Here is a 15,227-nt window from a genome sequence, read left to right on the forward strand (position 1 = left end):
GGATTTTCGAATTTGTGTAGTGTGCATGCGCATTGCCAACTTTCTTATTTACTATCCGATTTTCATAAAACTTGGTATGTATGTGAATAATCCAATTCTAAATTTGATGGAAATATTGAATTTTTGTTGTGCGCATGCGCATTATTTATTTCAATCGATCTAAAAATTTAATAGTAGATAAGCATTTTGATTCCTGACAAAAATCTATTTTCAAAATTTCGATATCACTTCCGGTTTTGACGTCATTCGCCTCTAAACTTGAAATTTCAACTTCTTTTTGAAATTAGTTAAAATTATCCCTATAACAATTTTGGAATGAAAAAATTTGAACCGGAAGTAACATGTTGACGCCATCTTGATGTGACCAATTTTTGTAAAAATCGATATTAAGCTTCAGGGGTAAATCTGATTTGTGTGATTTTGCTGTCTAAAGAATCTGCAATCGATTTTAACAAAACTAAGGAAGCCGATTTTTGAATTTTGGATTCGTATTTTTTTTATTTCCGGTTTTATGTTTTCAGTAATTGTCAAAAATATTAAGGCTCATATCTAGTGACTTTGACCTTTGGTGACCTTGTGACCTGTACAAAAGTTGTTGCCCCTTACGAGATATATCCGTTGATATCCTCACTTTTGTTGTGCATCGTTAACTTCCGGTTCTACAGCCATTGGAAAATCACGATTTTTAACTTTGAAGAGCTCTGTCACATGACCTAATTAACATACGACAAAAATTCTTATATATTCTTTGAGTGCATAAAATCTCCTTTTTGGTGATATATCACACTTGATATTAAAAATCGAAAATTTTGTACTGACTTCTATAGTAACTGTGCGTAAAATCATGGTGTCTATAATTTACCGACAGTCTCCGTTGCCCTAAAAAAAAGTTAAACTACGAATATCTCATGATCTAATGATTGTAAAGACTTGAAATTTTGAACATTATTTAACAATGTACACATCATCACAGACAAATTAAAATTTTTGAGGTAGGCGTGGCACATCCGGTGGGCATTTACCTTTACCTGAAATATTTGCAATTGTCATAACTCGCAAAGTTTGCAATTGTCATCCTAGAAATTTTGCATGAAAGTAGATCACCGCTTAGGACAATTTGTGATAAGATTACAGTTGTTTGCATTCTTTACTTTAAAAAAGGGAACAGGTTTAACAATTTTAAAAATTTTTATTTTTGAACTTTAACGTAAATGATCTTGACCTTTGCATGGTCAAAGGTCATTGATCTAAGATGACCATTCTTACTTTGATTTTTGATGTGCAACATATACTTCCGGTTTTACAGACATCCGAAAACAGCAATTTTCGAAACTTCAAAGGCTCATATTACTTTTATTTAACCTTTGTTGACCTTTTGACCTGAACAAAGGTTGTTGCCCATTACGAGATATATCCGATAATATTTTCACTTTTGTCGTGCTCCGTTAACTTCCGGTTCTACAGCCAATTGAAAATCTCGATTTTTAACTTTAAAAAAAGGTCTATCACGTGACCTAATTTACATAAGCGAAAATTTATCTTTTGTCCTTATTACACGCAATCTATTCTTTCAAATGATATATAACACTTGGTATTTTGATTAAAATTGAATTTGAAAATTTTGTATTGACTTCTATAGTAACTTTGCGTAATTTTAACGGTTTCTATAATCCACCTCAGTCACCATTGCCTTTAAAAAAACTTTTAACTACGAATATCTCATGATCTAATGATTGTAAACACTTGAAATTTTGAACATTATTTGACATTGTACACATTATTACAGACAACACAAAATTTATGCAGTGGGCGTGGCAAATCCGGGTTACTTTTACCTTTACCATAAATAATTCAAATTGTTATAACTCGAAAAGTTTGCATTTTTCACCATCGAAATTTTACAAAAAATTAAAGCACTATTTGGGACAATATCTGATAGAGTTACATTTTGTTTAGGCCTTTTACTTTAAAAAAGGGAATAGGATTTACAATTTATAAAATTTTGATATTTTGACCATTTACATGCATAATCTTGGTCTTTAGAAGGTCAAAGGTTATTGACCTACGATGTCCATTCATACTTTTATCTTTGATGTCGACTTATATTTTCGCTTTTACAAACGTCCCAAAACAGCAATTTTCAACACTTTTAAGGCTTATATTCTCTTTTATTTGACCTCTGTTTACCTCTTGGCCGAAACACAAATTATTGTACCTTTCCAAAAATATTTTCATTTTTGTTGTGAGAATTTAACTTTTAACTTTACAGCTATTTGAAAATTCGACTTTTTACTACCGAATGTTAACACCTTTTAGTACCGAATGGTACCAAATTCATGCGTCTTTTCACCACCGAAATGATTTTTTCTACTATTGAACGTTTACATGCTTTTCTTTACGGTAAGAAATCCCATTGTGACTTTAAAATACAACCTTTTATCGATGTATCAGGTTGGATGCGCACTGCTTCGGTACCGTTATAACGGTTCTAGTTATTATTGTATTGATAGTTTATAATATCATTTATTGTATTGATAGTTTATATCATTTATTGTATTGATAGTTTATATCATTTATTGTATTGATAGTTTATAATATCATTTATTGTATTGATAGTTTATAATATCATTTATTGTATTGATAGTTTATATCATTTATTCTATTGATAGTTTATATCATTTATTGTATTGATAGTTTATAATATCATTTATTGTATTGATACTTTATAATATCATTTATTGTATTGATACTTTATAATATTGTGTTTATTTGTATTTGTTTATTTACTACTTGTTAATTATTATATTTGTACACTATAGTGATGTATCTATGAGTCAGTTGGCTTTAATACTGAATAAATTTACCGTATCTTATATTCTAGAAGTATCTATCCATAAGATTTTCTTATTTATCTATATTTGTGTTTTATTATGTCATTAAAGGATATTAATAACATAGCTGTATAGGGCATTGTGTGTATTAATTACAATACATAAGTCTTAATTTGTGGAATGTCATTGGGTTATAGTCAACTTGGCACTCACCCGAAATGGTCCCAACTTTGGTCTAAACAGCCCCTAAATGGTCCCTGGAAAAGGCCAAAATTGCCGTTTGAAAATTTTTTTTGGTTAAAATCATGAAATCTTATATTTCTATGGACGTGAAAACATTCTAAGATAATTGCCATTTGATTGAAACTTTATTTTGCATATTAATGACCTGACAGAATAAGTCCATTCCAAGCTTACATTGGCAGGAGAGTAATTATCTGTGATCAGAATAAAACAAAATCCAAAGTTTCTTGATAATGAATGCCTGTCATCTGCGATATATTTTAAAAAGTCCAGACTGTCATTGTCTATGTATTTATACTATTACTTTGTAAATTATTATTTTTTAATATTTAGGGTGATATTGGTCCATTCAGTCCAGGATTACCTGTGGATATTCCACTATGGATGGCAGTTAATCTTAAACAGAGACATAAATGTAGAATAGTTCCACCAGAATGGATGGATGTAGGTAAGTTGGATGGAACTAAATAAACTTTATTAATATCTATATATATCTGTTCTTTTCACAGTGAAAATATTTCATTATTGTATCTGTTCTTCAATGTATCCAAACATTTTTGACATGAGTTTGTTCTAATTAATGGTTGTGAAAATCATGGAATATCTCCTTTATTAGAATAACAGAATAGGTTTAAGCTTGTACTTTAATTGATAGGCAGGTTGCATTAAATTAAAGGTGTTGGTTTCAGCATAATTTGTAAATTTGAAGAATGAATGAAAAATTTATTATGTATTACAGAAAAGTTGGAGGATAAGAAACAAGAAGAAACCGATTCCAAATTTTTTACTCCAATGCCAAGTAAATATTATATGGAGGTTACCCAAGTACTTTTGAAGTGGTAAATATACTTCCATAAAATTAATATTTACATTTAAAAAAGGGCGTTTAGTGGAAATTTGAACCACATTACAATAAAGTGTGTTTAACATCTACTGGTCTCTAATGTTTTCATTAACCTAAATAGGTGTAGAAGGGTAGGATGTAAAGCTGCATTCAGTTCATATTTCTTGTGAATTCTGAAGAATCTGAAATATTTAATTGAATTGTTAAACCTAGTATGTGTTTTAATAAACATAAACTGTGGGTATATATCCTGCAATGTGTGGCTTTGTTTATCTTAGTATGTAGAGTTGTGATTCAAGTAAGAACTATTTACATTTTGGAATTCCTTGAATTTTCAACAGATTTTCATAAAGTTTGGTAGAAGTTTTTTGTATCACCATCTGAATACCAAAGTGATCCACTATATGTAAATGTTGATAAATCTTTTTTTTAACAGTGCAACTGCAGACATTCCTCGAGCTGATGATGTAAGAACATTAATAAAAGACATCTGGGATTTAAGAATATCAAAATTAAGAAGCAGTATCGATACCTTTATTAAAAGTGATGCAACTCATGCTAAGGTAATTGTTGGATTCAAGATCATATTATATTACTAATTACTTATTTTAATGAAGTTGTCTTTTGGAAATTGCTCAAACTATTGTGAATCAAACTCCTCTCCTGATCATTGATGCTTCCAAGTAGGGCTGGTTGATATTGGTTCAAGTTGATATCAGGATGTGGGATATTTCGATATTTTTAAACAAGCAATATTATTAATGATATAAATTCCTATATTGGTATTTATTGTGATTGCCCAGCCCTACTTCCAAGTGACATTTAGATGATTTTATGTATGATTTTAATTTAGAATGATTACCATTTATTTTGGTGTATGCATTATGCAAACTTCTTGATTTGTTTCATCTGAACAAGATACATATCAATCAGAGATATATCCAGATTTACTGGTGGGTAAGAAGTAGTGCACATTATTTTTGCAAATATACAGTAGTTTATTCCAATCCATGTTTTGCTCTTCATGGATACCTTAAATATGTTATCACATCTTTATTCTTTTTCAGTTGAACCATTTAACATTGATGGAAATTAATACAGTACGATCATTCTTAACACTTTCACTTGATCAACTGCATTTACTGCGCAGTAATGTCAGTGGTGGAATAAAAGCGACACAAGATTAGAAATGTAAGATTGTGTACATATTGTATGTAAATTGTGCATAGATTTTATAAAAATATTAATAATAAATGTCATGTTTTTTTTTAATACTAAGCTGAACGAAAGTAGCGAAATGCATACCCTTTAAGTAAAAGGTCTACACAGGAGTATGATGAATGTTGTATTTAAAGCATGAAAGGTATGGTCCAATTTTCAAGCAGACAACTAGCAATTCCAAAACTAAGTGTGTTTGATGTTCCTATTGCAAATACCCAATAAGTTATGCTTTACAAAAGAACCAGAACCATTATCACTACATGCTAAATCTTATATACCAGTATCAAATACATTATTATTATTCAAAATTAAAAATAAACAAAAATTGATTCAGAATTTTATTCTGGTTTTTAAATATTGAAGGAATGTGAACTACTATCTACAAAGGGAGACAATAAAGACAAAATTTCACAGTAGCTCATATAAAAGATTTCAATCTTTAAAAGCATTTTAATCCTTCAAAAAAATGTAAAGGGATGCATTTTGTTATCTTGCTATTTCAATAATGAATGATTAAAATCTATTTCAGAAGTTACAAATAAATTTATAAATATTGCATGAAATTAATACCAATTTGAAACTTAATCAATAATAAGAATTCTTGAGAATGAAGCCAATATCAATAAATACAAACAAGTGCTGCCTCAAAAACATGTTTATATTGTGAAATTGTAAGATGGACTGTAAAAAACAGGTCATGAAAAAGGGGGTTGACATAGTACAATAAATAACATAATTTATTTTAGGTAGATATAATATATATAAAAGCAAGTTTTTACAATTCGCCTAAACAATAAAATTGATATAAATACAGTAGAAAATGTAGAGGTAAGATAATACGCTATTCAATAGCTGAACTTAATGCAACAACATAGAAACTCTTTTTCTCTGACATTCAGATCCTGTTGCATTTTTAAAAAGTTTTATTTTAGGAGGGAATTTTGTAGAATTCACAAAATTTATTGTACATAAAATTCAAAACACAATCTATAATCTTGTTATTCCTATATAAGAATCACTTCATATTGTTTCCACAGAAGTTCTCGAAATTGATTCATTCACAGAATTAAGCCTTTTTTTTTTACTCCTCCAAAATTCAAAAAGTTTTGATTATTTCAAAAATGGTTTTTCAGTCAGAAAAATGGTTTTTTAACTCTTCACTTTAAAGACTTTGTGAACCTGTGCCTGATAAGCTCCTAAAACATCTTACAATGGGAAATTGATGATTTAATTTTATCATCTGTACAAAGCTTACATTGTTTTTCATACAATGATACTGTTCTCTGAACAGATATAAATATAGAAAATGGTAAAACATTTGATTATTTTATTTATTATCACGAGGGGGAATAGAACTTCTTACACCTCAAGTTCAATAATTTTATCAATCAAGACACTTAGGATTTATTCTGCTTGGCAGTCATATTCATTCAATAAAATTGTATTCAGTAAAAACAAATAAGAAAAAGAAAAAACAATAAATGAGACAAGAAATAACAATATTTTAAACCTAGAAAATTGACATTCATTGTAATATCATACAACCATAGATACAACGTATCTAACCATATGAACATATAAATCTGGTGATTGAATCCACATCATTTTCTCCTGCAAATTTCTAGGTTTTTATATTCATAGTTTAAAGCACATTATGCACCAAAAATACACAACACATAAAACCACAGGTTTATCATCTTAACTGTCTTAAAGGCTTGGTTAATTTTTCTATTGCAGCTTGATTACGATTTCTTTCTTCTTCAAAATGTTTCTGTTGTTCTAATAACATCTACAATTATAAAATAATAAATAATTTCTAATACATTTTATTACTCTAGCTTGTAGACCTCCAGTAGGTAAACCATTAGACTCTCTACACTAAATATCTAATACTGTATGGTAACATGTAGAATCACATGCAACAGTAATGGTCTTTTACTTGATTTGATATTTAGGTGATACATGAAAATGCATTAGTGCAAATAAAGAAATAAAAATACTTACTGCCATTGCTTTACTTAATGCTTCAGCTTTTTTATTTAAATCTCTATTTTCACTCTGTAACTTTTTACAACGTTCACTCAAAATACCATGTTCTGATTTTTGTTCTATAAAATACCAAGAAAAACATCAATTTGGAGAGGGAAAGAACTTGTTTAACTAAATTAAAATTGCCAAATTCTGGAGATGTCACATCTTCATCAGAAATCGGCATCTACAATCATCAAGCGAACATAAAAGTGTCATACCTTCTGAATGTCTTTGATATGCTTCCATTACAGCTGTTATACCAGGCCATCTAAATGAACTAGTTTCTGATTGGTCCGATAAACTACTACAACCAATCCCATCACTTGATACATGATGTTTAGATGGTGATGTTTTATCAGATGATAGATTTGTACCATCATGACGAGAATTGCCTATAGAAATAAACAAAGACAATAAATCCAAATGACTTTTTTTTTGTTTCAAAAGTCAAAGTTTACTTATGGCAAAGGTTGCTTAACTTAAATCTAATACTTCAAAGCAGTTATTGGATAATATGAAATGATTGAATTAAATGGAGGTGTCAGTCTAATCAAAATTAGATCAAACTTTCAGTCCGTTTTTAATAGCTTTTATTTTCGTTATGGCCACTTCAGTTAGGGTCTAAAAACTGGTTTCTTGAAAATTCGTCAAAATAATGTTAAACAGGCCTGTCTTTAGGCTCTAACTGAAGTGGCATTATTAAATATAACAGCTAACAAAAAACTGAACGCAAGTTTAGCCTAATTTTCATTTCATACCCTAATTGATGTTATTGTGGAAACTAAGAGAATTATAAGAGCAGAATTTGAACTATAACACCTACCCAATCTAGACTGTAGTTCCTTCTCTCTAGTAGTCTGTAATACTGATTCATGAAACTGTTCAGCAAATTCTCGACTTAATATTTTACCTCGATCACAAGATTCAGTAGGAAATATCACAGTGGATCTATTATCTGACATCTTATTATGTAAATTATTGAGTTTTGTTTGTTGTTGATGACGTTGTTGTAATTGAGCTAATGTTAATTGAATAGGTTCAGTATTTAATAGGTCAGTATTATTGTTATCTTCTACTCTCTTTCTTTTTATACCTATAAAATATAATAGTATTAAACAGTATTTACTATTCTACTTATATTAATATCAATCATGACTCATTTCAAAATGGACGTTGCCTACAATCCGTTCAATTATTCACAGAAAAGAAACCAAACCAAACCAATCTCCTTAAAGTGCTTTGGACTATGTTTTTTCTTTGACAACAAAATTGCTTATTGTTTTGAACAATCAATAAGAAGGGTTAAATATCATACGTATCTAATAAGACTGTGATCTAGGACAGTTATTTTCTCACATATTATCTGTTTTATTTGAAAAAAATTTTGTGTAGTAGGTAATACAATCAATTACAAAATTTTTTTTAGCTCATAATAAAACTTACCTTTTTTATCCAACTGAGTTGATAATCTTTCATCTTTAACATCAGTTCCACCTAATCTTCTTTTCTTTTCTAACTGACAAGCTTCACGTATTAAACATAATTCTATTATTATAAAAATTATATCATTATTTCTATTCAAGATATAGGCAATCTTAAAATAATTAAACTCTTAACCTATTTTTGACCATATTGGAACTTAGCTATATGATCTTAAGGTCTAAATGATGCACGTAGTTCATACTTGCAATCCATAAACTTAGGACATGTAAGGAAACAGGCTTATCAAGCAGAGGACCAAATAAATGTCAAACACTGGGAAGCAATGTAGAGTCCTTCAATATAATAAGCAAATTCCTAATTTGAGATGTTTTCAAATTGATATCTTCAACAAACACTTGTCAATAAAAATTGTAAATGATAAAATATTATGTTAGTAAAAACAGTGAAAATTGTGCAAAATTAATTTTTTCAATATCTTTTACCCAAAATCTAGAAATGGTGTGAAAACAAAAGATATGTGGCTGATTTCCATTAATATAAAATAATAGAAAAACACACCTTTTCTCTCCTCTTTTTCTAAATGTTGTAGTTTAAATGATGATAGAAAGTTACATTTATTAGGATAATCCAATTCACTACATAGTATATCTGGATCTAGTTTTGGAATGGTTAAAGACTCAGATTTGCTTTTTGTGTCTTCTTCAACAATGATTGGACTTAAACTTTGTTCCCTGAAGTATTTCCTTCTCTTCCTATACCTTTCAAAATCTTTATCTGTAAGGTGGTAAGAAAATGACATGCAGCTAGAGAGTCTCTGTATTTAAAACTGTTATTTTGTAACTTCATAGTTTTATGAGCTTGACAAAATAAATTCATGAATTGATAATGTTTCAATTGGGTACATTTTTTGGAAAAAGGCAAATTTCGGCATGAGATTTGTCAATGCAGAAGTCTTAGAAATAAGTGAATATAAAAAATATATTAATGATAAACATAGTGCAGTGTGGGTGATTTGAAACAAAGAAAACATACTACACCAACCTTTCTTTCTTCTGATTGTAAATAAACCTAGACTAGATAAAAACTTTAATTTATTCACTGATTTATCTAATGGCATTGGTGGACCATTACGTATCAACATCATTCGTTCAATTTTATCTTCTTCTTTCTCACTATCATCCATATCTTCCTCATCATCATCACTGTGATAGGTACCCTTTAATCTGGCTTCACGTAATCTTGCTTCTTCTTTATCTAGTTTACTGACAGCTACATGTACTATTTTATTATTAGGCATTAACTCATTAGATACCTCACTTGATTTCATTTTGTTGACATCATTATACTGTCTTTTAAGGCTATAATTATCGTGATTGTTTTCACGTCTGTCATGATTTGCATGGAGGCTACGCATTTGATCATGTTCACCCAAATAGTTTTTGTGTTTGTCCTGTGTTATCTCCCTTTGTGGTATTTTGAGTGGTTGAACAGAATGCTCCAATTTGCGATTATGAACAGTAGGAATTTCTAAAGGATAACTGGAACGACTCTCCTTTTCAAAAGGTCTAAAAAGTCCTGTGTCAGATCTATGATGAGTTAATTCCCCTGGTTCTTTAGGGGAAATTAATGGTGGTGGTTGTCCACGTGACAACTCAATATCAGATCTTCTTTGTCCTTCAACAGACATCATATTTCTTCCATATTCCTAGGTAATAAACCATATGATAAAGGTCACTTAAACATGTTCATCCTTGTGTATGAGTCTTGTGTTTTGTATTATATACTTAATGAATTTTATTGCAGAAGTCATAGGACAAAATACATCAAAAAAGCTCGAATCAAAAGCAAGAAATTCAATTTTAATTAGTTTTGAAGATTGAGAGAAAACTAGTTAAATAATAAACATGACTTACTCTATGATGATTTCTATGATCTAATAATGATTGTTGTTTAATATGATGGTCATGGCGTTGTTGTTGTTTATATTTATCATTATATGAATCACGCGGTGTGCCTTGAGTTATACTACCATGTTTAGAACCTGTAATGAAATTAAATTTTATTTATTGATAAAAGTGTATAAGGGTTAACACAGCTAATTTCTATATTGATTACAAAATTCAATAGATATGTCAGCTGTCTGTTGGTATGCAATGGGAATTTTACATTTGCTAATGTAGTCACAGTCAGTTTTCTTCCAATATGTATCAAATTTCACATCAGACCAGAAATTTCTGTCAATAACATTTTTAGCGAAACATAGCAACATGTGCTTGAAAGTATAATTCTATAATTTTAATTTCAAACTAAATTTAATTTTTCAGTAGAATATTGTACCTTCATCTCTATGGTCTATTCTATGATTAATATCATTTTGGTGGTGAGAATTCTGAGCTAAATAATGTCTTTCATGTTCCTGGCGTTCCATTTTCATTCTTTCTCTTTCAATTTCTCGTTCTCTCAGTCGTTGTGTTGCTTCTTTCTCTCTCTCTTTTTCCCTCCACTTTTCTTTTTCTCTTTCTTTTTCTCTATCTTTTTCTTTTTCTCTGTCTATTTCTCTTTGTCTTTCCTCTTCTAATCTAGCCCTATTTAACGAAGATAAAAAAATAAGGATGTTGGCTGCGTACAGTACATGATATACGCAGTAGTTACCAATGCAATGAATTCAGTGAGTGAGTGAGAATGAAGACTAAACCTACCTTTCAGCAGAGAGAGCTGGAGATCTGGGATCTAAAGATTGAGCAGCACTAGGTGAAATATAGGGATACTGATGTAATAATTCAGGGGGATAACGACCCCCAGCCAGCAGGGGATGTACACCATGATGACCTGCTGCAGCAGCTGCTGCCATCATTCCAGGGTGAGAGAAAGGCATCATTAAAGATGGTTGCATCATTCTATATCTTTCTAATAACAATGGATCTTCTAATCTGAAAGAAAACAATCATATTAAAATAATAAGTCTGATTTTTTATGTATTGAAGTAAAATTAGATGCTATATTATAATAATTCATTATAATCATCAGACAGAGATACACTGCAGGTGACTCTTTTTCCTCACCATATCGGAAACACAGATAGCAGCCATCAGTGCTCTCATAAGTGCAAGGCTTAATGTACTAAATCAAATGAAATCCCACTATTTATAATAGATATTTTATTTAACTACAGATTCCTTTGAAAGCTCTTCAAACTTAATCATATCTTCAATTTTGAGTCATGAGGTTTTCATTCAGGTATTGCAGAATGAATAAACTATTTTTCTAATCTGAAGAAAACTTCATCCTTGAAATGTTAAAGGTTGTCTTCCTAATGCAATCTTTTAAGTGGTGAAAATGGTAACAGAACAAGCGAAACAATATTCTTAAGATCATCTGATTTTTTTTCGACAAGATCATTCAGATTGATATATGCCAGCGTTTTTCCCACATATAGTTTCAATAGAGAATAAACAGTATAACAGTCCTATGTATTATGATAGTTACCTATAAGCTGGATGTGAATAATGTGAAGCTAATAACGCTGAATGGTAGGCTGCGTAAGCTGGGTCCATACCAAATCCTGGTGGTACAGGTGGGCGTATATCATCACCATGTCTGTAAGGTTGAAATCCACGTGTAATATCATCTCTATTGCCAGTCATTAATCCACCACTTGTACTTGATTGTGGAGTTCTGAGGAATAGAATGAATAACATATATTTCTGCTAAATGAAAAAAGAATAATGAATATGATTTTACATTAATAATCAATTCGAAACCAAAAAAATGATATTTACACGGACATGAAGATTATTCAGTCATATTGAATAAGACCTGTTTGAATTCAGATGGAAATTCACAAGGTATGTATGTAATTAAACTATCAACTGTCATTAAGGTTAGTGTGCATTGCATTTGGATGCAATATGTTTCAGAATCCAACAAATATGTGCAGACACTTGAAGCCAAAATCCTTGGTCAGATTTTTTATATATTTAATTCATAAAGATTAACAAGAAAATCTGAATAATAACATACATTCTAGCTGCATGAGCCATTGATAACCCATCTTTACTGTTTCTGTCATCATCTCTAGAATGGCCTGATAAAGGACGTTGTTCACGCTCCTGTTTTAATGCTATTGATTCATAACTTGATGATAAACTGTGACCTGATGGTATACGATCTAAACCCTGAAATATAATTTCCAATAAAATAAAAACAAGCAGAGGCTCAAAAAGTTATACATTATATAACTCAGGTCAATCTTTTTGCAAGGACAAGGCAATAATTTGTTGAAAAAGTTAAGTTGATATCATACAAGATCTTATCGCTATGGATAAGCAAACCATTTTTTTAAAATCACACTAAAACTGTAGCTTTTATTGCATTCACTAGCAAATTTTAAAAATTTTGGCTAAGCCATGTAACCACTAACCAATATACATCAACAGCATATAAAGTGATGACTTTCCTGATAAAACTATTCATCATGTCATGTTGAATTCAGGGATACTAATATGAATGAAATGAAACTATAACCTACGTGTCTAGCAATATGATCAGTATTAGCTGATAATGATGTAGTTGAGGAGTGTTGATGTGATGGTGTAGGAGCTATAGTAACAACTGGTGGTGATGTTAATGTTGTAGACTGACTAGAATACACTAATGGTGGTGGAGCACGTTTTGGTGTACTGGATCTTGGACTACTATTGTTACTATTTGGACTAGAATGCTTTATAACTTCATCTGAAATAACCAAACAGTCAAATATCAACCGTATCAATCAAAATTATTGTATAATAAAGCTCTTTAAATTGACTGAATCATTATTTAGCATACTATTTTATTAATTTTAAATTAAGATTATTAATTGTTATTTTTTTTTTATAATAAACAAGAAGTTAAATAAATCAAAAGCTTAAAAAAAAATATGTTTCAAATAAAGAAATAGTTTTAATAAATATAGGTAGCAAAAGATGAGTTATAAAAACCAAATAATGAAAATATCAAATTGCATATTAAAACAAAGAAATACTTTGAATGTTTGTGTGTGAGTTGACCAATAGGCATACATAGACCACAACAACATACAAGTAGTAAAATGATAAGGGTATATTTGCTGAAGCTAGGTGCTAAATGCAGAAAAATGTTATAATCAATCGGGATGAAATAACTATTTCATATGGAGTGACAAATAAACAACAACAAAAACTAAAAATTTGGGAAGAAATTCCATATTTCTTTTGATTAAACATATGTTTGAATGAATTTTGTAAATTGTTCCAAATTAAGAAAAGATAAATTGATAAAAAGATCTCAATCATCAAAATTTTGTGTATCAAAATAAACAAGCCATAATTGATAATGTAAAATAAAAAAAAAGCTGTCAGTAATAGTACACTGTCAACTGACAAGCACCAAATTATACCAAATTAGGAGTAAGCCACCATACAACAGGTAAATAGTACAATTTGATATTTATATAATTATACCGGCAGGATCTTTAGCCTGATAGGCCAATTTCCTCAGCGCGGCCGCAAAACTCGACGTACGTGTGGCATTCAAAGCCGAATTACTTGTTACAGAGTTTAATCCATTACTTGGTGATACTTGGTTTAAAGGTGGAACAGTGGCTGTATTTCTGGCAACTTTAGAACCAGCAGGACTTAACATAGTTAACGGTGGTGGCTTATTTCCTTGCACCAGACCTAAAATATACAATAAAATACAATAATGGCATACATATCCCATATCATACAATACTAGTATGAATTTTTTCAAATGAGGTTATTTTTAACCAATCAAAGCATACCATGTAGGACCTGTTTTATGCTAACTGTAAACAATTTTGGGATAGAAAAATCTATGAAACTCTCTATGGGTATCGTTATCCCAAAATTTGACGCTGTTAACGAAAAAAAGGTCAAGCATTACATGATTTGATTAGTTCCCCCAAATCCCCCACCCCTAAACACCAGGGTATGTAATTATTCCTTAATAATTGCCTTATAATATCCTTTATCACTTTTAGATAAGTATTCAAGAATTTGGAATGCAAGCTTGTTTAAGAAGTATAATTTAAATTGTCTCATTTAGGACTATATCATTCTGTAAAGTACTCAATATCTAACTGTCACAAACTCTTTATTTTTTATAACACATCTTCTTTACACTGTCCGCTTTATCATAAAGGTTATCAAATCATTCAACTATATAATTATATCCTCTTTATATTTTATACTAGAGAAATAAAACACATGGCTTGTATGTGATAGAAAAATAAAACAGGTCAAGTTTTACATCTCAAAACTGACAATATTACATACAATATGATATATTACCAATAACTTTTAAACCCTCTTCACTTTCCATTTAAATTTCATGCACAAGGCTAACAGGAATGTTAATTGTAAATTAATATCTTTCAATCTATATATAGGATTTGATTAAGGATATCAAAAAAAGAAACAATTAAAGCTTGAACTTATATTGAAATAAAACCACAATACTCTTGACATAATTGAAATAATACAGCTGCTACTATAGTTAATAGCTCATCTTTAACTATTCAAATAACAACAAATACACTGTCTAAGCTGTTTGACCTCAATTTTAGGTTAAAACAT

General features: G+C 29.9%; 2 protein-coding genes across 2 annotated transcripts in view; one reads left to right on the forward strand and one right to left on the reverse strand.

Moving 5' to 3' along the window:
* The window catches only part of LOTGIDRAFT_184530 (hypothetical protein), a gene marked incomplete at its 5' end in the record, with an annotated part of 10,080 nt that extends 4,920 nt beyond the window's left edge, over positions 1 to 5,160 (forward strand). Inside the window, 4 exons of the mRNA XM_009068305.1 lie at positions 3,408 to 3,522; positions 3,814 to 3,913; positions 4,355 to 4,481; positions 4,986 to 5,160. Coding sequence (XP_009066553.1) covers positions 3,408 to 3,522; positions 3,814 to 3,913; positions 4,355 to 4,481; positions 4,986 to 5,105 — 462 coding nt within the window. The 3' untranslated portion in view covers positions 5,106 to 5,160. The remainder of the gene's footprint in view (positions 1 to 3,407; positions 3,523 to 3,813; positions 3,914 to 4,354; positions 4,482 to 4,985) is intronic.
* Positions 5,161 to 6,701: 1,541 nt separating this feature from the next.
* Positions 6,702 to 14,973, reverse strand: LOTGIDRAFT_229786 (hypothetical protein; the record flags this gene model as incomplete). Its single annotated transcript, XM_009068306.1, has 15 exons — positions 6,702 to 6,928; positions 7,144 to 7,247; positions 7,389 to 7,562; positions 7,994 to 8,263; positions 8,614 to 8,715; positions 9,172 to 9,387; positions 9,655 to 10,318; positions 10,527 to 10,654; positions 10,951 to 11,198; positions 11,313 to 11,543; positions 12,100 to 12,288; positions 12,634 to 12,788; positions 13,142 to 13,347; positions 14,094 to 14,309; positions 14,928 to 14,973. 15 exons carry the CDS (start codon positions 14,971 to 14,973, stop codon positions 6,833 to 6,835), a joined length of 3,045 nt encoding a protein of 1,014 aa, XP_009066554.1. The 3' UTR covers positions 6,702 to 6,832.
* Between the last annotated feature and the right edge of the window lie 254 nt (positions 14,974 to 15,227).

Source organism: Lottia gigantea, assembly GCF_000327385.1.
Source record: "Lottia gigantea unplaced genomic scaffold LOTGIsca_9, whole genome shotgun sequence".
Lineage (NCBI taxonomy): Eukaryota > Metazoa > Mollusca > Gastropoda > Lottiidae > Lottia > Lottia gigantea.